The sequence below is a fragment of the Dreissena polymorpha genome, chromosome 2 (assembly GCF_020536995.1).
Source record: "Dreissena polymorpha isolate Duluth1 chromosome 2, UMN_Dpol_1.0, whole genome shotgun sequence".
NCBI lineage: Eukaryota > Metazoa > Mollusca > Bivalvia > Myida > Dreissenidae > Dreissena > Dreissena polymorpha.
The window spans coordinates 72,807,937-72,832,052 of record NC_068356.1 but is presented as its reverse complement, the minus strand read 5'-3'; the positions used below and the strand labels follow the sequence as shown (position 1 = coordinate 72,832,052).

General features: G+C 34.1%; 2 protein-coding genes across 6 annotated transcripts in view; both read left to right on the top strand.

Moving 5' to 3' along the window:
* Positions 1-24,116, top strand: part of LOC127867588 (uncharacterized) — a 138,202-nt gene that overhangs the window by 100,228 nt on the left and 13,858 nt on the right. The gene's annotated exons all lie outside the window — the stretch shown is intronic.
* LOC127867590 (zeta-crystallin-like) lies at positions 609-14,632 on the top strand. Of its 2 annotated transcripts, none has more exons than XM_052408868.1 (9): positions 609-749; positions 4,244-4,365; positions 5,104-5,256; positions 5,755-5,915; positions 7,015-7,072; positions 7,931-8,080; positions 8,892-8,993; positions 9,740-9,835; positions 13,459-14,632. In XM_052408868.1, the coding sequence occupies exons 2-9, from the start codon at positions 4,258-4,260 to the stop codon at positions 13,618-13,620; spliced, it is 990 nt and encodes a 329-aa protein (XP_052264828.1). In that variant the 5' UTR covers positions 609-749; positions 4,244-4,257; the 3' UTR covers positions 13,621-14,632. The 2 variants fall into 2 exon arrangements, with proteins under 2 accessions (XP_052264828.1, XP_052264829.1); XM_052408869.1 differs by having other exon boundaries at positions 714-749; positions 4,249-4,365.

Sequence of the window (24,116 nt, the reverse complement as noted above, 5' to 3'; positions counted from 1 at the left end):
CATTTGTTTCATACAATATATTCAAATGTTCATTAAATGTTTAAAAAGTCAACTAGTTGTTTTTTTGAAGTGGAAATTACATCATTATTAAAAAATAAATGAACCTGTATTTCTTAAAATATAACAGGTCCAACATTGCATATGTTCTGCAGGGCTACAAACTTCTGAGATTAAATCCATATGTTTATGTTCTAAACCATAAACAATCGCACAACACTGTACAATGGTACAGGGGACACTCTTTGGGGTAATATAAGAAATAGTAAACTCCATTTCGGTCCTAATGGCATTATAGTGACCAGCCAGGCAGCCAAAAACTGTATATGGACCGGCTGAGGTCCATTTACCGGTCCAAATACAGTTTTTGGCTGCCTGGCCTGTCACTATAATGCAAAAATGATCTCAGTGGGGTTTACTATTTCTTAAATAGTGATGAAACGTGAAGCATCACATTTGACCCGACACTTTTCGCCACAATAGAACAAATCAAAGTGTTCTAGAACGTATCTTTTAGTATGTCGTCCTTGAAGTGAGTCGCGTCCTACTTTCGAAGCTCAACACCGAAGTGCATTAATCTATAATAGATGTCAGCCCAGATGTGCATGTAATTTTACTGTCGTGTAAGATAACGCGTGTTAATATCTAGAGCGTTTTTCAGTACGTGGTAAGTTATAAATCCGATATTAAGGGCAGTTCCCAGCTGATAAAGCAGTGGCTTGTGCAGTAGTATCTGTATTCTACACATAAAGGTAATATTTCTATTTTTGAAGCAACGCTGCAATTTTAGGATTATCACATTCATATGTAATAATATTTATTGTTTAGTCTTTATATAAATAAATTGTGAATATCGATCATTTTATGTTATGTTATTTAGAATAAGTGGTCAGTAACATTCTTTGTCTTAGCGGTCAATAAATCTGATAAAATTTCAGCGATTCTTTTCGCACATTTGTGAAAAGTACAGGTTTCAAGTGATTTGGGAAAAATGGCGCAAACCAATTATATAATTGAGTATTGGAACAAATTCGCATCTTGAAATCTCCAGACTGAGAAAATTGGTCTTTTTATTGGTGCGTAATTGCAAAAACTCATCTAAATGTTCTTTGTTCTGCCTTTTTTTGCAGGAATGTTCAGTATCCGTGCTTATTTTATTAGCTTACTTGCAGATAATGCGCTTTTCGAACGAAATTGTTTAGAATTTACCTTCTGTTGAGAATTTTTGGGACGGGAAATTGGAAATTCGTAATGCTTCCTGAATAGGAATGTGGCTTTAGGGGTAATTTATATCGATGGAGCAAAATCGCAGAATTTTATTATATTTATTATAAGTGGCATGTTCTGAAAACGTCCTAACACTCAACGCTTCAATGGACTTTTTCACACTTTATCAAACCGACAATTCATATAAAGTCATGTCATAGATTTAGAAAAGAATGAATATACATGTATCATAATTAAACAAGCAAACTAACAATCTTTAATGAGGAAAATGATAAAAGTATGGTTTGCTTATTGATTATCAGGGGTGGAAACTGTAACTGTTGTAATGCTGTTTAGCGCTTTATAACGATAATTTAAAAGAAACGTGTATAACCAAGATAGCGTTTAAATTACATTGTAATATAAAAATCATGCGTGGTGTTGTGATAGCGCATTAAAGTTTGCTTCATGAGTCAATGGTTCGATCACCTTTTTTTGTTTCATGCTTTCCGTGTAATATTAATTGTTTAAGCTATTCAAAATAGTAAAGATTGGTTAACCCTGCATTCTTGTGGTATTTTATAAATGCCCCTGTAAACGAACAAAATTGCGCGGCATATTCTTTTTACATTTGCTAGAAAACAACCCTTTCTGCAAGTATCAATCGACTCTTGGCAATGAAATCTTATAATACAATTTCACAATCAACTTCTCCACTTGTCGATGTTTGTGTGTACGTCTGCTTGGTTCAGACATAAAAACAATTGTTAAAATTATTGTTGCGTTCAGATATTTAATTAAATTAATTTATGCATTCAGGCTACAAATGTTTGTATTTTAAGAGTTTAACACATTTGACTAAAGAAATAGACAGTGTTTGAAAATAACTGTGGCATTTGTTTATTTTTGTGTCGTAAATTCCATTTATTCAAACTGATACATTGAGTATAGCTTTTGATGGTATGTCTCATCTAAATCATGTTTGCCCTAATATTAGTGCTATTTAACTGTTGTCCTCGGTAATGCGTTTTCCGTTTAAAACGTTATAATGAAATGATGTTATGGCATATATGATTGACTTTGAAATTCATTTATTCGAGATATGTACAAGCCTTGACACGAATGATGATTCCATGAGTATCGCGAGTATACAGTTTTTTTTGTGGTATTTCCTTTTAAATGCGGACATCTGTTAACAGTTTCATTTCACAGACAATAAATAATGAAATAAAATAGTGGTTAAAATCAATTAAGAGTAAGATAACTGAATTTATTTTGTAAGAATTGTATCATTTTAATGGTACCGATTCTAGAAATCTTTTTAAAGTTGCTATCAAAGAAATGAATTGTAATACATCACATTATATGACCATAGAACGTTGGATTGCTTTATTATTACATGTATTGACTGCTTCGTAAAAAGACTCAAAGATGTGTCTTTGATATTCACGTTCGCCAAATCTGCCCTGTTTCCAGCTACCGGGAAAGTAAAACGTGTTTGTGCTTTAATTGCCTCGCGTGAACGTATACTCATTACAATTTAATACAGCTACCGCACAAAATAGTCACAATATGGCAAGTCATAAACAGTCTGCGCGGGTAGGCAACGAGTGCATGGGGTAATTATCCCACTTTTTTCACAAACAACTTAATTTTAGAGAGATTGCAAGAGACGGAAAACAGTCTCCTTACTTGTCCTATTTTGTTTTCGAAAGTATGAAGTATCTGGACAAGAAAATGTAAACTGTAACATTTTCGCAACATAGTTTTCTTACAAATACGAAAGTATGTGTGCAATGGCGAATCACATTACGCTGGTTCACACATCTGTGTGTTTTGATGTCAGCGAATCACAAGACGACGACAGCGAGAAATGCGACTGACAATGACTGATTTTACGCAGCCTAATATGTCTTGTCGAACATCGATAAGCTGCACTAAGAAGATAACAATCATTTGAGGACCAGTTCTCCGGCTTATACCCACTGTCGACGTTAAAACTTGCATCGACTTTTGTCGAGAACTAGAACCATCGTATGAAGCTTCTGATACAATTGTAGGGTCAACGTGTGTTAAAAAATGGATAATGCTGAAAAAAGCGAACTGAGTGTACATGTTGCTGCAGACGATGCTGACTATGATTTGCATTTGATGTGAATTTATTTAATGCAAGAAATTGAGTTGTGTATCTGAGATACCTACACGCAATTCTTAAAAATGTATTTAAATTTTCATATTTTATTTATGGAATATAAATCCTGAATTATGCGTCACTAAACTACACCATATTTATGCATTAAATAGTGTACGTTTGTGGAGCAAAGTGTTGTTCATTTGTTCAAGCCATTAAATAAAACTATGAAATATGTCGCTACCACGAAGCGTAGAAATGCAAGAGACAATGGTCTTGTGCAATTATCCCCAGGTTAAGGAATTACGTTCTATTGACCTTATTTCCTCCCTAATTTTAATGTACTTCAGGAGGGAGCTAATTGCACATATGTTAAGCTTTTGAATAAAAGTGAACAAATGCCATGACTATGAAGAACTGATGTGCAAAACAAATATTTCCAAGCAGTGATCGACACGTTTATGAGCTATGTTCCCTTTAAAATAAGCCATTTATTTTTGAGTTATGATTCCTTTAAATTAGCAAAAGGCTTTAAGTCATTTTTTTAATAAGCTGTTATTCAAGCTTGGCCTTATTCCGTTTAAATGTAATTATCAGTTTCCGGCAAAGCGATTGTTTACTCCAAAAATATCGTGCAAGATGCCTAATTTGACATCTGATGTCATTATAAATAACACAAATTATGAATTTCATCAAACACTCATCATCATTTACTATTATACTTTTAAAAAGCCATTTAGATTAAATTTGATACATTAAAAGCAAGTTAAAAGCACCAGGCTGTTAGGATTCTTTTGTGCTTGTTATAATGGTTAGTTTGACTCGCTCAATATAGTAATACTTATGCCGATTAAATAATTCATAATACAAGTAAAAAACCCATCCTCTTAAAGTTGTTTGTTTCCTTAGATCAGCTATAAACAATGTCTGGACATAAAGAGATGCGGGCCATACGTGTTGCTAACCATGGTGGACCAGAGGTGTTAAAGATCGATCCCAAAGTTCCAGTACCAGTCCCTTCTGATACTCAGGTATACATGTTATAACTGGCTGCAAAACCGGATCCAAAATATGTTCTGTAATAAAAGTACAAGCTTATGATTGAACATGACTGCTTTGAATTATGAGAGAGTAAATGTTATGGTTTCGCTAGGTGAAGCCGATATGTATAACTATATTTTGTCATATTTAGTTAGTAACCACCTTTATTTATATTAATAGTTTTCAGACATACATGTTTTGTGAAGAAAATTGTTTATGTGGCTCCAATTGTTTTGTTTTCGGAAATCCAAATATTCACCTATACTTATTTACTGTATCAGAATTCTCCCATTCATAATGTCAGACACTATATTTTTGTCACAAATGACACTTACACTTTCTCAAATGAATGCCCACCCCCCCTATTTTTTATAGAATAAATCTGGTTATTTAGTTCATCTCCATATCAAGCGCTAAAGATCACACCTTAGTTATTATAATATATAAAACACTTTTATCCTCAAATTTAATACCTTAGAAAACACAACAACAACACAACAACAGAATGTCAATTTTATGTCAAAACAAGGCATATATGTTTCCCATTCCAAATTACCCGGCCAAAGTCCTTAATTGGTTTAAAAAACACGGCGCACTCTACCTTAAGCGTTGTATGGTACCAAAGCTCGTCTATGGGCATTTTAAGAATTATGTTGAATATAATCTATTTTAGATAACTGGTAGAGTACCTAGAAAATAATATATTTGAAGTTTTTGAAATTCATCAGGTATTGGTGGAAGTAAAAGCAGCGGGGGTGAATCCTGTAGACACGTATATTCGTAGCGGTACTTTCCGAATTACAGTTCCGCTGCCATACACCCCGGGCTCAGATGTGGCTGGAATCGTGTCAAAGGTTGGGGCCAAAGTAACCAAATTTAAGGTATGTAATATGACATTATGCATCTTTCTAAGTTATGTATGTTTTAATTTCAGTATGGTATATATCTTGTATATATCTTGTTTTTAAAAAACTTTGATATTTTTAAGCAAGTGTTATAATAAATATACGTGCAGTATGGTCTTTCTGGGAAAGAATTATCAGCAAATTTAAGGCAAGCAAGAATTAAGTTCGAAATGTTTAATCAGATGTTAATTCTCTTATAAAGGGTGTTAGATAGTGTTATTATTCAGAGTGCATAGACCAATGTTACGCCACCCAGCTCAGAGTTGCAACAAGAACACAATAAATACAAGTTGCTGTTAAACCTTGCTAAAATGTAATATTGACTAAAAACGTTTCGAACATCTACTATAAAAATATTAAAATAAAAAGCCAGAAATTTAATGATTTAATGAATGTGCTGAGGACTATGGGACCAGTACACAATTGTAATGCTTTCTCCCTAACGTCGTTTCAACTTCTGTCTGATTTCCACAGCCAGGGGATAAAGTGTATGTGATAAGGAATGTTTCCGGCGGGTATGCGGAATTCACGGTTGCTGAGGAAACTATGGTTGGGAAACTACCGACCCATCTGAGTTTTTCCCAGGGTGCAGGTCTTGGTGTACCATGCTATTCGGCATCTCGGGCATACATAAAGTAAGAAAATATGTCTATAAGTATGAGATGTGGCTTGGGCAAATTGTTCTTAAAAGGAAGTTAGTTTAGATTTGCATTAATAATAAAGTGTGGTCCAGCACTTGCCTATTAATTTCTATCATTTGTTTTTCATTTACAAAGGACTTCCCGCAAACAGACAATACAATACAGCAAAAAGTGTCCTTTACGAATAGCTGTTCCAGACGTGTACACTTTGCGCACTCTAATTAATATGATCTCCAGTAACGCTTCTTATATACTTTTTACTCAAATATATTTGATCCACCCTTAAAATTGAGCTGTTATAAGATTGGCAATTTACGAAAAAGCATTTTAAGTTGGGTCTACAACTACAAGTCTTTTATAAAAGCCTATGACATTTCTTTTGAATGAAAATTGAAAATATGAAAATCTACAAATAGAGGAGGTACCAAACAATACAGTGTTGCTGTTTAATATTTCAAATCAATGGTTATTACCGAAATCTGAAATGTATGTAAATAAGTCAGGTATTTACTGAAATGGAAAAAAATTGACACCCTTGAACGCGACTGTACTATTTGGTGTTGACTTTGGTGGTTTGCCATTATTAATATGCTTAACAGATTATAAAGATCATAACACATAAATATGTGTTTTCACACGTCAGACAATTAAAGCAAGGAACGTCATTGTGGTATACTCTTACTTCCCAACTGTAAGGGTTATCGCAACATTTGCAGTGTCCAAATAAATAGCATAATTATGGTGATACGATATTGCTCATTCATACACTGGCGCTATTTTATAAATGGTCAGCTATTCTGTTAATGCTTTTCAAGTCATGTTTGCTGTATTAAATATAAACTAGTTTTATTCAGCTATTGTATTAGGTGAAAGCCATTAAAATGTCACTTTGTGTATAAATGTGTATAATAATTATGCTTTTCAGATAAGAGATGTTCACCTTTGTGTTGTTTCTTTTAAGACAATAAATTGTATCCGTAACGATTATATTACAAGTAACTCGTGACACTTAAATACTCTCATTTGAGTCCATCCGACACTTCTTAATGCAATCACCCGTTGTTTACATGGTAACTCTTGTTGTTTTTTTAAGGGCGAAAGATAAAGTGAAGCCAGGAAACACCGTGCTTGTGCATGGAGCCAGTGGAGCGGTAAGCCCTATCAACACTCTTAGTATTTCTTCTTAATTCTCATGCTGCTTCTAATTTTGTATTCCAGATATTGCAATGATTTGTTTTATCTTTTATGTCCTTTATATCGGGCTTTTTCACATAGTTTTGCAAAATAACAATTTTCAAAAAAAATATTTTCAAGTATGCAATGTGTTAAACAATCAAAAATACTCCGCGCTAACTTTGTCATTTTAAACAAAGCAAGTCATCTTTAAACCTTATCAATATTTGTGTTAACTTCAGCCACACGTACATCAGCAAGTAACATAAACTGCATTTATTCCAGTAAACTGGACTTAACTATAGATCTTTGTACGTCTACAACATGCTTTTCAAACACAAAAATGAAAAAATTTGAGTTAATTTTTCCAATAACTTAATACTTTAATAGCAGAGACGATATGATGGGGAAACGCCTTTTTCCATAAATAACACTTAATGAGTCCAGAGATTAGAAATATAATGATTAGGTACGTTTTGTTAAAATAACATGTTTTGATGGCATCGGGGTATGGACTAATCAACAGAAAGAAATTTAAATCTTGAAATGTTGAGCTTTATGACATGATTCTTGGGCTATTAATCATAGTTCAAGCCTTGAATGTTGCGGTAATAAGTTTTAAACAAGTAAATATATTTGAAATGCAAACACAATGTATAAACCTTTTTTTTTAAAAGACAACATTGGATTTTATTCAGATTTTATCTGGAAACTTAGACGTACGTTAAGAAATTGTGTGAATATTAATCCAAAGAACTAGATCTGATGTTCAAACAAGTGACGAGGGAGATTCGTCTGACAGGACTTACATATATTCAGTTCTTCTGCTGTTGTAGGTAGGTCTAGCATGTGTCCAGATAGGGAAGGCCAAGGGCCTTACAGTGCTTGGGACAGCAGGAACCAAAGAGGGGCTGGACTTGGTTCTTAAACACGGAGCAGCAAAGGCTTTCAACCATAAGGAACAGGGCTACATTGACAAAGTTCTGGTATGTCAGGAAATACTTATTTTTTACTCTTACTACTTGTCTATTATTATATACATGACACACATGCACACATAAAATATATATATTTAAATTGTATATTGCATTACAGAGAAATGTTCGGTATGTAACATTTTAGAGTGTAGTGCTAAGTGCGTCCATTACCTAAGCTACCAGGTACATTTGTAGAAAACCCTTGTAGCAATTCTAGAGTCCCATTTTGTGACTCAGTTGTGATTAAACTTTGCCAGAATGGTTATACTTACAATCTTAATTCTGGATCAATTTCTAGACTAAACTTAAATCTTTGTCACATGCATACAAATAGGTCGCCCTTTCTTATAAAACCCTAGTAACTTCTCTATAGTGACCATGATGAGGACTCAATCTTGATGAAACTTAGTCATAATGTAAGCATTGACATTGTCTAGGATGAGTTCAAATTCGGGTCATGGACGTTAAAGAAATAAGGTCACCAGGTCAAAACATTAGTCTTGAAATGTCTACAACCCTTTAACCCCCATATTGTAATGACTCATTCTTGATAAAACTTCGAGTGTTTATAAGCACATTTAATAGGCCGGGTTAAGAATCACGCATACGTTCGTCCATAAAAGGCTGAGGCTGAGTTTCAATCTGGTTCACATGTTTGCCAAGGAACATCTCTTGAGGCTTAGTTAATGACTCGATCTCGAGCTGTGCCGTTGAGCTCTTTGTCGTGATAAATCTGTCGCATGTTATATATCAATACTGTGTTATTTTTAAAAACATCTGTACAACAAAAAACAATTAAAGCATTTTAGTCCGTTTTCAGGAAGCAACCAATGGCACGGGACCAGATATTATCATAGAGATGTTGGCCAATGTGAATCTGGATACAGACGTGAATACAATCAACAAGGGAGGAATCATAGTGGTAGGTAGAACATATTATTAATAATCACATGCATGCTTGTCTTTAATTAAAGGCAAGCGACCTATCTAATATACCGAACAGAACAAGGCGTTCGACACATTTAAAATAAAAAGGTGACTTAAGCTGGGTTCACCTATTTATATTACGTAGCTTTGGTCACCTTTTTATATTTCGTGTTACTATGCGGTTACAGAGATGGTCGTGAATCTGTTTTCAAGGTAAACTTGCAAGCGTCATATCCACTTCTTGTTACTTCGCATTATATATATTTATTGGTGACTGGGACTGTATTTACACCTCATGCTCTGTGCATTTAACAGTCATGTTATAACCGTGTTATTTATATTTATGAATACATTTAAAACGCATCTTTATATATGCAATTCCGATGCCATTTTATATAATTAAAATCAAATTAACTGTAAAATACACCCATTTCGAGTAGTGTGTTGACAACCTATTGTTTTTGTCTAAATCAGGTGTCAGCCAAGGATGATATTATGGTTGCCATTTATTATAGTATGCATAATATGACTTGTTTGTATCAAATGCATCAACTGTGATTGTCTTGCATGCATTTATCCGTTGTTTAATTTGATTGATTGATTACTGTTTATTGCTGACTAACCTTGCTTATGTAGTATACATCGACTGAATTATAAGTGTTTGCATCGAATGCATTTAATTGAATTATTCAATTGCTTTTTATAATTTCATTTTTGAATTATCTTTTTATTGCATACTAGGTCGTTGGAAGCAGGGGCACTGCACAGATCGTCCCGCGTGTAATTATGTATAAGGAGATTATTGTCACTGGGTTTGCACTGTGGAATGCCCCACCAGTAAGTGAATTGTAGAACTGTTACTATATTCCATAATATATTGTACTTATACAAGATTATTTAACAGTGTTGTGTAGAATACATGTGGAAACAACTGTACTAGTAAACAATTGCAATATTTGACGAGCCAATAGGCGGGCTCATTATGTGTATGCCAGCTGTTTACAAGTACTAAACACGGATTGGAAAACAAAGTTTTTAAATAACCTTTTTAGCTCATCTATTTTTTTTTAAATTATGAGCTATTGTCATCACCTTGGCGTCGGCGTCGGTGTCGGCGTCGGCGTCCGGTTAAATTTGCGTTTAGGTACACTTTTCTCATAAAGTATCAATGCTATTGCATTCAAACTTGGTACACTTACTTACTATCATGAGGGGACTGGGCAGGCAAAGTTACATAATTCTGGATTGCATTTTGACAGAATTATGTGCCCTTTTTATACTTACAAAATTGAAAATTTGGTTAATTGTTTGTGTTAAGGTCCACTTTTTTCCTAAAGTATCAAAGCCATTGCTTTCATACTTGCACCACTACTAACTATCGTAAGGGGACTGTGCAGGCAAAGTTATGTAACTCTTACTGGCATTTTGACGGAATTATGGGCCCTTTATACTTGAAAATTTGGTTAAGTTTTGTGTTTTGGTCCACTTTACCCCTACTGTATCATAGATATTGCTTTCATACTTGGAACTCTCGCAAACTATCATAAGGGGACAGTAAAGGACAAGTTGCATATCTCTGGTTGTCATTTTTACGGAATTGTGGCCCTTTTTTTGACTTAATAACTTTGAATATATGCTTACATTTTGTGTTTATATCCACTTTACTTCTAAAGTATCAAGGCTATTGCTTTTAAACTTTAACTACTTTCATGCTATCATGAGGGTACTGTGCCTGGCAAGTTGAATTTTACCTTGACCTTTGAATGACCTTGACTCTCAAGTTCAAATTATAAAATGTTGCTAAAATTGGCCATAACTTCTTAATTTATGATTAGATTCGATTGATACTTTGACAAAACAACTCTTATATTACATACCACAATTTACTCAGTCCAAACCATCCCCCACGCCCCCCCCGAATCCCCCCTCAACCCCCCCCCCATTATTTTTTTTAATTAAAGAACATCTAATAAATGACCACCACACCCTCACACTATACCCCACACCCGACCCCAAGAAAAATATTTTTATGCCCCCCGGTAGGGTGGCATATAGCAGTTGAACTGTCCGTCAGTGTCAGTCAGTCTGACTGTCCGTCCGAAAAAAACTTTAACATTGGCCATAACTTTTTCACTTTTTAAGATAGCAACTTGATATCTGGCATATATGTGTATCTCATGGAGCTGCATATTTTGAGTGGTGAAAGGTCAAGGTCAAGGTCATCCTTCAAGGTCAAATGTCAATTTTATGATGTCTGTCCGTCCGAAAACTTTAACATTGGCCATAACTTTTTCAATACTGAAGATAGCAACTTGATATTTGGCATGCATGTGTATCTCATGGAGCTGAACATTTTGAGTGGTGAAAGGTGAAGGTGAAGGTCATTCTTCAAGGTCAAATGTCAAATATATGGCGTCCGTCCGTCCGACAATTTTAACATTGGCCATAACTTTTTTAATATTGAAGATAGCAACTTGATATTTGGCATGCATGTGTATCTCATGAAGCAGCACATTTTGAGTGGTGGAAGTTCAAGGTCAAGGTCATCCTTCAAGGTCATCCATCAAGGTCAAAAAAATAAAACAAAATTCATAGCGGCGTTCTCATGAAGCTGCACATTTGAGTGGTGGAAGTTCAAGGTCATCCTTTAAGGTCAAGGTCATCCTTCAAGGTCGAAGGTCAAAAAACAAATAAAAACTTTCAAAGCGGCATTATCATGAAGCTAAGTTCAAGGTCAAGGTTTTTCTTCAAGGTCAAGGTCATCCTTCAAGGTTAAAGGTCAAAACAAAAAGTCAAAGCGGCGTTATCATGAAGCTTTAGATTATGAGTGGTGTAGGTTCAAGGTCAAGGTCATCCTTCAAGGTCAAGGTCATCCTTCAAGGTCAAAGGTCAAACAAAATTTAAAAAAATCAAAGCGGCGTTATCATGAAGCTGCACATTTTGAGTGGTGGAAGTTCAAGGTCAAGGTCATCATTTAAGGTCTAGGTCATCCTTCAATGTCAAAGGTAAAAAAATAAATAATTCAAAACGGCGTTCTTATGAAGCTGCACATTTTGAGTGGTGGAAGTTCAAGGTCAATGTCATTATTCAAGGTCAAGGTCATCCTTCAAGGTCAAAGGTCAAAAAAACAATAATTGCATAGCGGCGTTATCATGAAGTTGCACATTTTGAGTGGTGGAAGTTCAAGGTCAAGGTCATCCTTCAAGGTCAAGGTCATCCTTTCAGGTCAAAGGTAAAAAAAATAAAATATTTCAAAGCGGCCTTCTCATAAAGCGGCACATTTTGAGTGGTGGAAGTTCAAGGTCAAGGTCATCCTTCAAGGTCAAAGGTAAAAAAAACGAAAAATAAAAATTTTCAAAGCAGCGCAATAGGGGGCATTGTGTTTCTGACAACACATCTCTTGTTTTTTTCAAACATGGTTAAAAAAACACAAATATTTATTTTTATTAATTTATTTTTGAAATACCGTCCAACCATCCCACCCAAGAATCCCCCCCCCAAAAAAAAGAATTTTTTTTTTTGCATTTTTTTTGGCATTTTTGGAAGATAATGTAATAAATGACCACACCCCTACACTATACACCCCTCTATACTCCACCCCTCCCTCCTTTGTGATTGAAATTGAGATATGTCCCTACACCTTTAAAAAGAAAAATAGATGAGCAGTTTGCGGCCGCAAGGCGGTGCTCTTGTTATATTATACGTTTTAAATTGAAGCTCATGGCGAGCTACTGTAATCATCGCCCGTTGTCCGTCGTTTGTCGTGCGTAGTGAGTCGTATATCGTTAGTCATTTGTTGTCAACATTTGCTTTTGTAACATTCTTTGGGCCATTCATGTATTGCCCAATCTTCATGAAACTTCCTATTTGTCCTAATGAAAGCTTGGCCGTGTTCGAAACTGGTACATGTAATATCGTAAACAAGATCACTACATATATGTCATACAAAGGAAAAAGCTTGTTAACGCTATACAAGTTGGGGTCCAAACCTACCATGCACCACCGGTCCCATGGTTTTTATAGACATAATTATTGGTCCTCTAATAAGATTGTTCAAATTGTGCACATTGGACTTCCTTAGGGTCGTATTGTCTACATAGACTTATATACTAAATAACAATCTTTATATCTAGAACTGCAAGTGTCAGTGTTTTAACATAAGATGTGTAATGTTAACAAAACCTTCCACTCTATTGGGCTCACATGATTTTTTATAAACTTATAGTTTTCTCAAATTAAAAAAAATGTTTCTTTGAAATCCAAGAACATATGTTTCAATATTTTATATATAGTTTTCCTTTACAAAAAGCATTGACACTATACCCATGGACTGCACACTGTGCAAAAAATGGTGAGTATTCTATGACAATTGTGGCCCTCTTGCTTATATTTACACCAAAATAAAAACTTCACTATTATCAGTTTTGACCAAAATCATCTTTCGGTCATAATTTATGCAGGAAGAATGGGTGGAAATGCATCAAGTGATCTCAGAAGGACTTACTAAAGGCTGGCTCGTACCCAGTGTCCAAAAGGAGTATAAGCTGGAAGAGGCCTCGTTAGCACACGAAGAAATTATCAACAATTCTGGAACAACGGGCAATAGGATACTTATTATGTAACTTCAAGCAATCCTGTTCGCAACTTGTAATTGGAATTTGCGTGTCCTTTCAAAGAAGTATTTTGTTTAATTATGTAATTAATAAAAGTTGTATTTGTTAATAGGAAATTAATGCTCAAAAGTTACTTTGTAGGATTTATGATCAATTGCCTTTATTATAGGTTCATGTGATAAAGTATAGGGCCATAAGCTGATACAACATCTATAACAGTGTTCCATGATCCAGATACATATTTGCAGGCTATAGCTAATTAAAGGCCCTATAAAGGTGACAAATCCAATAATTATGCATATAAAATTGCCTAATTTTTACCGGATTTCAGTTACCCTTGCATAAAAATTGCTAATAACACAGCAGAGGTGCAACGTTGTCAAGAAGTATTGAAGATATACCCGTTTCATAATTGGAAGAAATGCTTACAACTTTGCAACTAACGTGATGTGTAGCCCCAAAGCGGTGACGTATGCTAAAAATAGCCAAAAGAACATACTTTTAATTCTATTTCTATTTTTTACCAGCAAAAAGTAACTGATTAGATCACTACAAACGTTTTGACCATTATTAGAAGAGACATACTTTGTGAGTAATACCGGAAAACATTGAACATCAACGATATATTTTTGGTGACCTGAGTCACTTTCACTTTCTCTTTCCCGAATAAACAGCGATGCAAATAAACTGATTGTTTGTAAACACGATAGACTTGGAGGACACTGTATTTTGAGCTAAAAACAAGTTGTATTGCTCATATTTTTATGGTTATGTCCAATAGAATATACATATTTTTTTTTTGATTACCTTTATATATAAAATACGGAAAAAATATTTAAAAATCGGTAAATAATTACGGATCTTCACCTTTATAGAGCCTTTAACATACCCAAGGGTTACTCAAAACATAGATGCAAACAGCCCGCACATTCAGTCTCTTGTATGTATTGCTTGGGGTCACATCATTATTAGTAGTTGTAGAGTTAAGCTTCAATAGAATGCTATTAAATATATAACCTCACACTTGTGTTGTTATTATGTCATTTGACTAATATACAATTGTATTACAAACCTCTACACTACAATAAGATAACATTATAACATACAGGGTAATTATAATTGTGTGCTCGTTGGTGTATTTATGAATATGAGACATTTGATCAAATTTAACATTATTGTTTAACAAATCGACTAAAACTTTTTGTTGCACAGACGTATTTTTCGCTGTAAAAGCTCCATAAACTTATACAACATAGATAAGTGGTTAGCAATAAGATTCCATTTCACAGTCAAAAGTCAATAAGATATAATTACACACAAATATAAGCTCTCGTATTTTCATAATTTTACAAAAAACTATATCAATCTACTAACTATTCATTTTGAGCATGTACGTAACGTTGCAGATAAAGATTGGCCCAATTTCAATTGCAGCATGGAATTTTTCAATACAATCTTTCATCGTTTTACCTGACTTCCTGTGTTTAGAAGCAATACATTCATGCTCTAGGTAATCATTACTTTTTCTTTTTGCTGCTTTTTGCACTCGATTTGATATGGCCTCTAAAACTTTTATTTCTCAAAATTGACCTCCATTGTTGTTTCTTAATTCGTTCTGTTTCTAAATTATAAGGACCTGATCTTGCTTTCCTCTTTGACTTTAGTGTTCTTTCGTTTTCGATAAGTTGTATTGTAGGTGATTGCCTTAAGGTTCTCTTTGCGACCCTTTCTTTTGTTTGAATTTCTCCATTCTGCCTTGCTTTCCTCTTTGATTTCGATGTTCTTTCTTTTTCGATAAGTTGTATTGTAGGTGATTGCCAAAAGGTTCTCTTTGCGACCCTTTCTTTTGTTTGAATTTCTCCATTCTGCCTTGCTTTCCTCATTGATTTCAATGTTCTTTCTTTTTCAATAAGTTGTATTTAAGGTGATTGCCTAAAGGTTCTGTTTGCGTCTCTTTCTTTTGCTTTAAAATCTTTATTCTGCATTGCTTTCCTCTTTGATTTCAATGTTCTTTCTTTTTCAAAAAGTTGTATTGTAGGTGATTGCCTCAAGTTTCTCATTGCGTCTCTTTCTGTTGCATTAAAATCTTCAATCTGCCTTGCTTTTCTCATTCAATTCCCTGTTCTTTTTCTCTCAATGAACTTATTTTGTGCTAATGATCTAAAATTTCTTCTAGATTCATTTTCTTTCAGCCTAAATTTGTCAGATTGTCTTTGTCTTTGTTTGTACAAAGAAAGATATGCTATCCTTTAATGTTCTTTGTTTGTTTATGAATTTCATGTCCCTGTTTTTGATCATTAAAGTATTTACTTATCAAAGTTGATGAATTGTCTTAAGTGCAGATTTGCGGAAAACTTTCTTCATTACATAAAGTAGTGTTTCTTGTTTGATGACTCATTCTTTGTTTAGTAACAGAACTGTTGTTTACATTTTTATCTTCCACAGTCCACATATCATGTGCTTGAACACCAATATCATCATTTGTGTAGTCTTTGGAGGGATCTTAGGCGTAAGTTTCACAGCAGTCATGATCTGTTTCACAATACAATCCAACCGGCAGCAATTCAGTTCCTCCAGTGATGTCAATATGCATACTTGTATACATAGAGTACAAGAAAAGTACTAAATCTTCTTAATTATTGAAAGTTGCTAAGGACGATGTGCCGTCTGGAGATGATAAACCATCTGGACCATGAGAGTGGGAGTCAAATAAAAAATACTTCTCACGTTTTATGAACACTGCTGAGCACCAGGCATAATCAGTATGTATGAACTTTGATCAAAAGCAGTATGGAAGGCTTCGTATAAAGATGGCACATGAAAACTATTGAATGTTTGTATGCATACACCTGAAACAATGTCATATTTATTAACAATTATTTGTCTATTTGTCATATCAAGAATATTCACTGAATTTGGAAGTTCTTCAAAGCACAATAGCTTATTAATGATTCTGTTCGCTCTTTTCAAGGTTGACACAGTTTTATTGTACACAAGGTCTCCAACACAGAGTATCTGGTCTGTTGTGATGTTTCAACATAAGAATATTTTGCATAAATCAAAGAACACAAAGCATTTATTGTGCATTGACTACCACGTGATTTAAAACTGAATCTACAATCAGCCTGATGGAAAGATCCTGTAACTATATTTGAAAAAGCCATCCCATGCAAAACATTCATGTTCTGATGTGTAGACATTTGTTCACTGTCAGGATGTTTTTGTTCATCACTAATATTTGCACATTGGACATTTGTTTGCCCATACCCATAGACAAAGTTGTTTTCAATACTTGTGAGGTTAATATTGCGAGGGTTAGCATCAAGGTCATGAACATCTTTTGTTTTTTTATGCCTCTTTTGTTTTGAGGGTGTTTCGGAAGTTTCTGATTGAATTGTAAGCAAGTTATCTGTAGACGTTTTACATGAACTATTCTGACTGCAAAAATCTTGCTGAAAACTGTTGTTGTCTGTATGTAACAAATCTTGTTTTTCTCCATTATGCTTCTGAGCAGATTTGAGTTTTTATATATATAATCTCATTGCATGCTTTCTGTTTTGTTTCTCTTTTTTTAAATTCAGTAGTAGCACGAGCTTCTCTTACTGCATCCTTTATAGTTTGTTTATGCTTCATTGCATGTGCTTGCTTTCGCATACATTTCGTAATTGATCGGGCAGCTTGAGATATCAATGTTGTTGCTTCAACCACACTTGTAGTACACTTCAGAGCAAAGTCTGTGCAATTCATCATATATGAGGTACAATTTGTAATTTCTGCGGCATTCACATCACAAGTGGTTTTCATACTTGCCTCAGATGTCACAATAGGGCGAATCATAACCACATCTGAATATAGTAATCTATCGTCAGATGATGCAGACCCTTGGGAATCTGTGGGGCTTTTTAGACCCTCAACAATTGGTTAACCAGAGTTCTCAAGAACTCGATCACCACCACCATTCTCTGAAATCCTATTCTGCCTCATCCTCTTCCTACTTTCTGCTGAATAGAACGTTTTTTAGCTTGGGCATCCTCCTAAGAAAAATTACGTTTCACATGTGGTGAAACAAAATTGAAGACATTTCACAAAAAAACATGTGGTAAAATCTGGGTAACATTTATCTTTGATTTACATAATAATTTCTTGCATAATAAAACGAGATAATGGAGACAACATGAAACATAGCAAGAGCATGAAAAAAGGTCTAAAAGCAAAAATCAAAAGTACACTTTATAATGGGCGGGTGATACAACTTGGAAAAATATCATGCTCATAAAGATAGTCACCATGTTTGAAGATGATATTATTTAAACTAATTGAGTACACTAAATAAAGATAAAATAAGAACATGTGTACTCGGCAAGTATTATTAAGATTGAACTATTATTAGACAAACAAAGAAAACTACCAAACCCTTGAGAGCCTTGTTTTTAAACAAACAGGAACTATTTTCAGACTCACCTTGCGATAATATATTTCCAAATAAAAAATCACACCTGTTTAAAACACAAATCTTAATAATAACCTAAAAAAATAACGCCTCATCAATAAAGTAAAAAAAAAATGTTCAAAACACAAATCTTTCATAATCACATCCTAATTCACTTTTCATCAATCAATATAGTAAAAAAATCAACACATCCTGTTTAATACACACATCTTTCATTCACACCTTATCAATAGAGCTCTGCCTCAAAATGATAACTTCTCAGAAATCAAAGACCATGCATCAAAAGTATTTGATGCAATAACCAGCTTGGGCCTTACATAACCATGTACCAGACTGAGACAAAGAGAGTATCAAGTTACTGGTCAGTCATAGGAGTTTGCCTTTGATCTCCCAAGAACTGCTAGATTCTCAGCATGAAATGGCACCATTAATTACAGAAGCTGCACTACAGTGATAACTGATTTAGGTGATACACAAACAATTATACACAATCATGTCTAAACTTGGTCAACAGTTTGTATTCAGTTTGAGGCAAATGCCTGTATAAAGCACTAACAGACACCCGTGATCACTATTATTTAATTCACTCAATTCACTTCACTGAACAAATAATTAAGAACTCGCTTTCATTGTATTATTCATTTAAGTCTAATGTAAGACACTTTCAGAAAAACAAACAGTTTAAATCCATTTCTTCGGCTTTGATTAATCACTTATAGCTAGCGTTAATCACAACACACTAAGTTACTTTAATTAAACGATTAGCTGAGATTTGTCATTCAATAAATTCACTATGTTCACTCATCACAAACACACTAACTTGTTGTTGCATAACTTCACTAAGTCCTGTTCTTTACTAAATCACTAACTCAATATTTTCACTTAGAGAAAAAAATACTATTTCACTTTGCCTTAATAATAACTTAACTAATAATTGCACTTAGTTAAAAGAACTAAACTTACTCCACTAACTTAACATTCCCAGTTAGTGAAACACAGTAAATCGTTATTTCAAAATTTTATTTTAGAGAAAAATAAGACTAAGTCACTTTTACTTGGTGAAATATAGAACATTAAACTCACCTCCATGATAAAACTAACAGTTGCTACATTAAACAGATCTGGCAGAGTAATTCACTAACCCCAATCTTTCAATTAGTGGACAAACTCTTTCAACTTAGAGCAAGGGGGTCAGCATCTGCCTGGTCATAGCTCACATATTTGTTAACTGAACATTACTTATCACAAGAACATATGGAACATGGTTTTACCATTCCTTTCTGCTTTACAATGTTTTGACAGTATAATATTATTGTTTTTATTTTAAGAAAATGGAAAGTGTGATTCATAGGTCGTTTGAACAATTAAATTATTCAGAGATGAGACCAAATCAAATTTCCAGTTATTACAATAACTCAATTTTCATTGTCGTATAATACATTTTGTTTTTGAGATTGTAATTTCATTTCCTGTATGCACGTGCATATCAATAAATAAATACATTTATGTAAAAAGTCTTATCTTATAGTCTGGTCTTATTTAAAGGCACTATTCAAGTTCAAGTTCATATGTATTCAGGTACAAGATCAAGGTACATTATAACAACAGTATAGATAAGAACATTATAATAAATAAATATCAGTGAACAAATATTTATTGATCTTGCAGACCTGGGATAACCCAATAAAGTACAAGTACTTATTTCCATTGGGGTTCGTGATGGATAGCATCTGCCTGGATAGCATATGAAAACTATTTCAATTTTTCAAAATACGAATGAGAAATAATTCTTTCAAATTTCAATTAATTTATGTGCAGTACATCCAGGAAACTTTTTAAGGTATCCTGATACAAAAAATAGACCAATAACATGATGCTGCTTTATGGCGAAACACCAATGTGGACCAATGTCATCTTTAAAGAGTCTTCTTTGTATACATGTACAAACATCAAATCTAGCCATGAATATATTTGATAGTACCTTTTCCCTGTTTACATCTTTTTAACAATAAAATGAGACACCATTTAAAAAGGTTACGATCATTTATTTGCAACAGATATCATAATTTATTAGATATATTAACTCATGACAGTAATATTTAAGACAGTGGATAACTTGGCAGAGACACAATAATACTGTTTAATATAAAATGAGCTGTATCCTAATCAATACCCTGTTCCATAATGTCCAAATGTCTATACCATGTAATTAAGTTAGGAAGATATTAGACTGTACTGTTTGAAATTCAAATACACTTATATGGATAATACAACATGGTACAATTATATACCCAGAAAATTTGATAACCTCAAACGAATGGCACTTTACCAAAATTTGCACTTGCACTTTTTGTTGAATTTTTTATTGAACATGTTGAATACTCTTACAACTACGTAAAAAATCTCGCACAAAACTGAATTTAATCTTTTTCCGTAATTTGGAGGTCCTTTCTATTAGAAAACATAATTCAGTTTTTTCACCACCAACAAACACTTTCCGCCTGTCTTTTGCCTCTATCTTTTAATCTCCACACAGTAAGCAAGTGATTTGTAGTCGTAGTTAACTCTATCTGTGTAAATTCTTTTTGCGGTGTAGATTCTGCCATATTATGATTTTACTTCATTGTCATATATTATATGATTTATTTTATATTTACATCATGGGTGAAATTTCAGCTATAAGACATATCAATAAACCATATTACCCAATGACCATTAAAGATAGTTCACGGTTTGTCTTAAAATCCTCAAACATAAAAAATATTTTAAATCATCAAGTCTATTTTCCCTCAAAGAGATCATAACTAAAGAATGTCCTATGTTTACACAATGTTGTTCTAAATACTGTGCAAATCAAGGCCCATTATCATTCAGTAATTATATAAACATTAGATGGCCAGAGATATAATAAATCACTACAGCAGCACTCTGGCCCATCAGGTTGCCATATCAGATTACAATCTTTCCAGGATTCTGCCCATCTCTCTTGCAGGGTTTAATAGTCCTGCATTTTAAGCAGATAAGAAAACGTAACTCTGTATAGTATAAGTACAGTCCAAGAAGTAGGAGAGAGTTATCTCTATAAAATGATAATGCAGGGCTGTTAACAGTCTACAGGCATAGTAACATAGGTGAACATCCAATCAAATGAGAGAACTGCTATTCTTAGCATCCAGGTAAAGATAAGCACTGATCAAAGATCATCACTGACCACTGATGTAAACTATCTGCACTTACAGAGAGTTTAAAGCATTTATTTCATTTCTTAAGAATTATCATACAATGAAAATATACCTGATCTATCATTAATGAATTTATAAGTTATTAACTATCATCAATAAATTTAAAAGTTATTAAAAATTGTAATTTAAAGAATTATTATTGTAAGAATAAAAACAAAGTAAACAATCAAATGAGAAAACTACCCGCCCCTTGGCAGCCATGTTTTTCAAGCAAAGGTTACCATTTCTGAACTCATCCAAGATATCATTGGGACAAATCTTTTGAGCAAGTTACATGAAGATCGGAAAATAAATGTGGCCTCTAGAGTGTTAACAAGGTTTTACAATAGCCATATAAGGAAAAATGCCCCGCCCCCTGGCGGCCATGTTTTTCAACCAACCGACAACATTTTTTAAACTCGTCCAAGATATCATTGGGATGAATCTTCTGACCACGTTTCATGAGGATCGGACAATAAATGTGGCCTCTAGAGTGTTAACTCGATTTTGCTATAGCCATATATAGCCCTATTAGGAAAAATGCCCCGCCATTTTGGCAGCCATGTTTTTCAAGCAAACGTAACCATTTTCGAACTCATCCAAGATATCATTAAAACCAATCTTCTGACCAAGTTTCATGAAGATTGTACAATAAATGTGGCCTCTAGAGAGTGAACAAGGCAAATGTTGACGTCGCACAACGGACAACGCACGACGGACAACGTACAAAAGCTCACCATGAGCACGTTGTGCTCAGGTGAGCTAAAAACATGACAACACTAAACACTAGACCTTTTGGATTCAGAAAGGACCTTACTTCATGAGCATTATCCGAACTCAGTCGGCAAAGAACAACTATATGATATTGAATAAAATTTAAATACCAAGCCGTTTGGTATTACTCTTTAAGATATTCTTAATGTTTTCATAACAAACATATATGGCAAACAAGTTTCCCGCAATGCTGCACAATATTTGAAACAAACAAACTTGGTAGAGGATCTCTACACGATGTTACATAACACATATATAATCCCTGACCCTTTACGGTTTCAGATAAAAAATTATTATTTAAGTTATTTACTATTAAGTTTAAAAACAGTTATTTGACCCCTGCGTCGTGGCCTGCTTTCAATCCAGGGGTGTGACTTATAGACACTTAGAAGAGGACCAGTATACGATACCACATTCAACATACAAAACCTTGGGGCATTACGATTTCAGAGCTTTTGACGGTATTTCGTACATCTATAAATACACATATTATGAAAACAAGTTTACCCAAGTGCTCAGCATTTGTAACCCGAGAGGTAGGACTTGCACAAACTTGATGTCGAAGTCGTTAAACTTCATTACATACATATAATGAAAATCAATTTCCGACCACGGCGGGGCTTATATTCACCATAGGGCCATTATTATAGGGACCGTTTCACAGATTTGGGAATGTGTTGAAGTTTGTCATTAAATGCTTTAAATTGATAAATGTAAACATTGGAACTAAATAGCGCCAGTAAAAGACAGGAAAACAATTCAATAAAAAGTACTTTTATACATTGATACACCCCAAATATTAAAAAGCTGACCCTTGCGGTTCCAAAGAAGATGTTTGTAGTTTTGATCTATATTTAAAAGTCTTGGTAAAGCTTGTGATTTTTGGGCGTGGCATGTTTTGACATAGAGGCTTGATTTAAAAAAAAACTTCATCTAGTTCCAACATGCAATATTAAATGCAATATTCAAATATCTGGGTCTAGCGGTGCCATATATTTTCAGTATATACATATTAAGAAAACATGTACATGTAACCGCGGGGCTAATTTTGACATCAAGTGATCCCTGATGCGTATACAGTTTTGACCCCCGGTAGACGATTTGGAGAAACTTAGAAGAGGACAACTCACCAGATTTTTAACTACTGAATCTATCAATTTCAACTGAGAACATTTTTTAAGTTTCCTCTTTAAAACTTATTTAATCTCCATATACGACATACCGGAACTAACTTTAAAGAGGGTAACCCGAGGTTTATTCTTATGACATTTCATGAGAAACTGCATATCGGTTGAGGAGATAATGGGGTTCGAACGATTGTTGAAAACTTACGACACACGACGGACGACAACGCTCGCCGCAGTTCCAACCACAACAGTAGCTCAAAATAAACCTTTTGTGCTCATTTTGCCTAAACACACACGGTCGGCGGATGACCGCGCCCAGCCAATTTAACCTCAAAATTTATGTCATTGACGGCCTACCCAACCCATATGCGGGTGAACAACATGTAACGGACTTGTATATTTTATGAATATATTTTCTGCGGACGTATTGATTATTCCGTAAACATAAACGCATATTAAAATAAACGTTAAGTAAAACATTATACAAAAAAGAAAGCGCTGTAAAAAAGTGGCGGAAATGAGTTTATTCTACCGGTAAACGATGTCATAGAAGAAATTACGAGCTGTTGTATAAACCTTTGCTTTACACAACTAATACCTTTTACACTGCAAGGACAAGTACATAGGACCTGTTTTGTTAGCTTCACCCTTCGTTAATTTGTTCTAGAATTTAAATGTATACATGATTTGAATGTTCACTTTTTTAGTCCATGTCCGTTATATAACAAAGCTGTAAGTTATCAACCATAAAGGCTATACAACATTTATAACTGAATACAATACAAATTGCCGGATTCAATCACGTCAAGGACGCGAATGTTTAACAGCAGTCGTTTTTATTATAACGATTGTGAGTGTTTACGATGGATAACTTAAATGCTATGTGAAAAGCAGTGTTGGAATATATTTACTCGAATGGAATTGGTTAGACTT

What these genes read in the sequence shown, in the direction of transcription:
- LOC127867590 (XM_052408868.1), top strand. Translation starts at nt 4,258, where the DNA reads ATGTCTGGACATAAAGAGATGCGGGCCATACGTGTTGCTAACCATGGT. An exon ending in GCATCTCGGGCATACATAAA is followed by an intron (nt 5,916 to 7,014) that starts GTAAGAAAATAT and finishes TGTTTTTTTAAG; the next exon opens with GGCGAAAGATAAAGTGAAGC. An exon ending in TGCATGGAGCCAGTGGAGCG is followed by an intron (nt 7,073 to 7,930) that starts GTAAGCCCTATC and finishes CTGCTGTTGTAG; the next exon opens with GTAGGTCTAGCATGTGTCCA.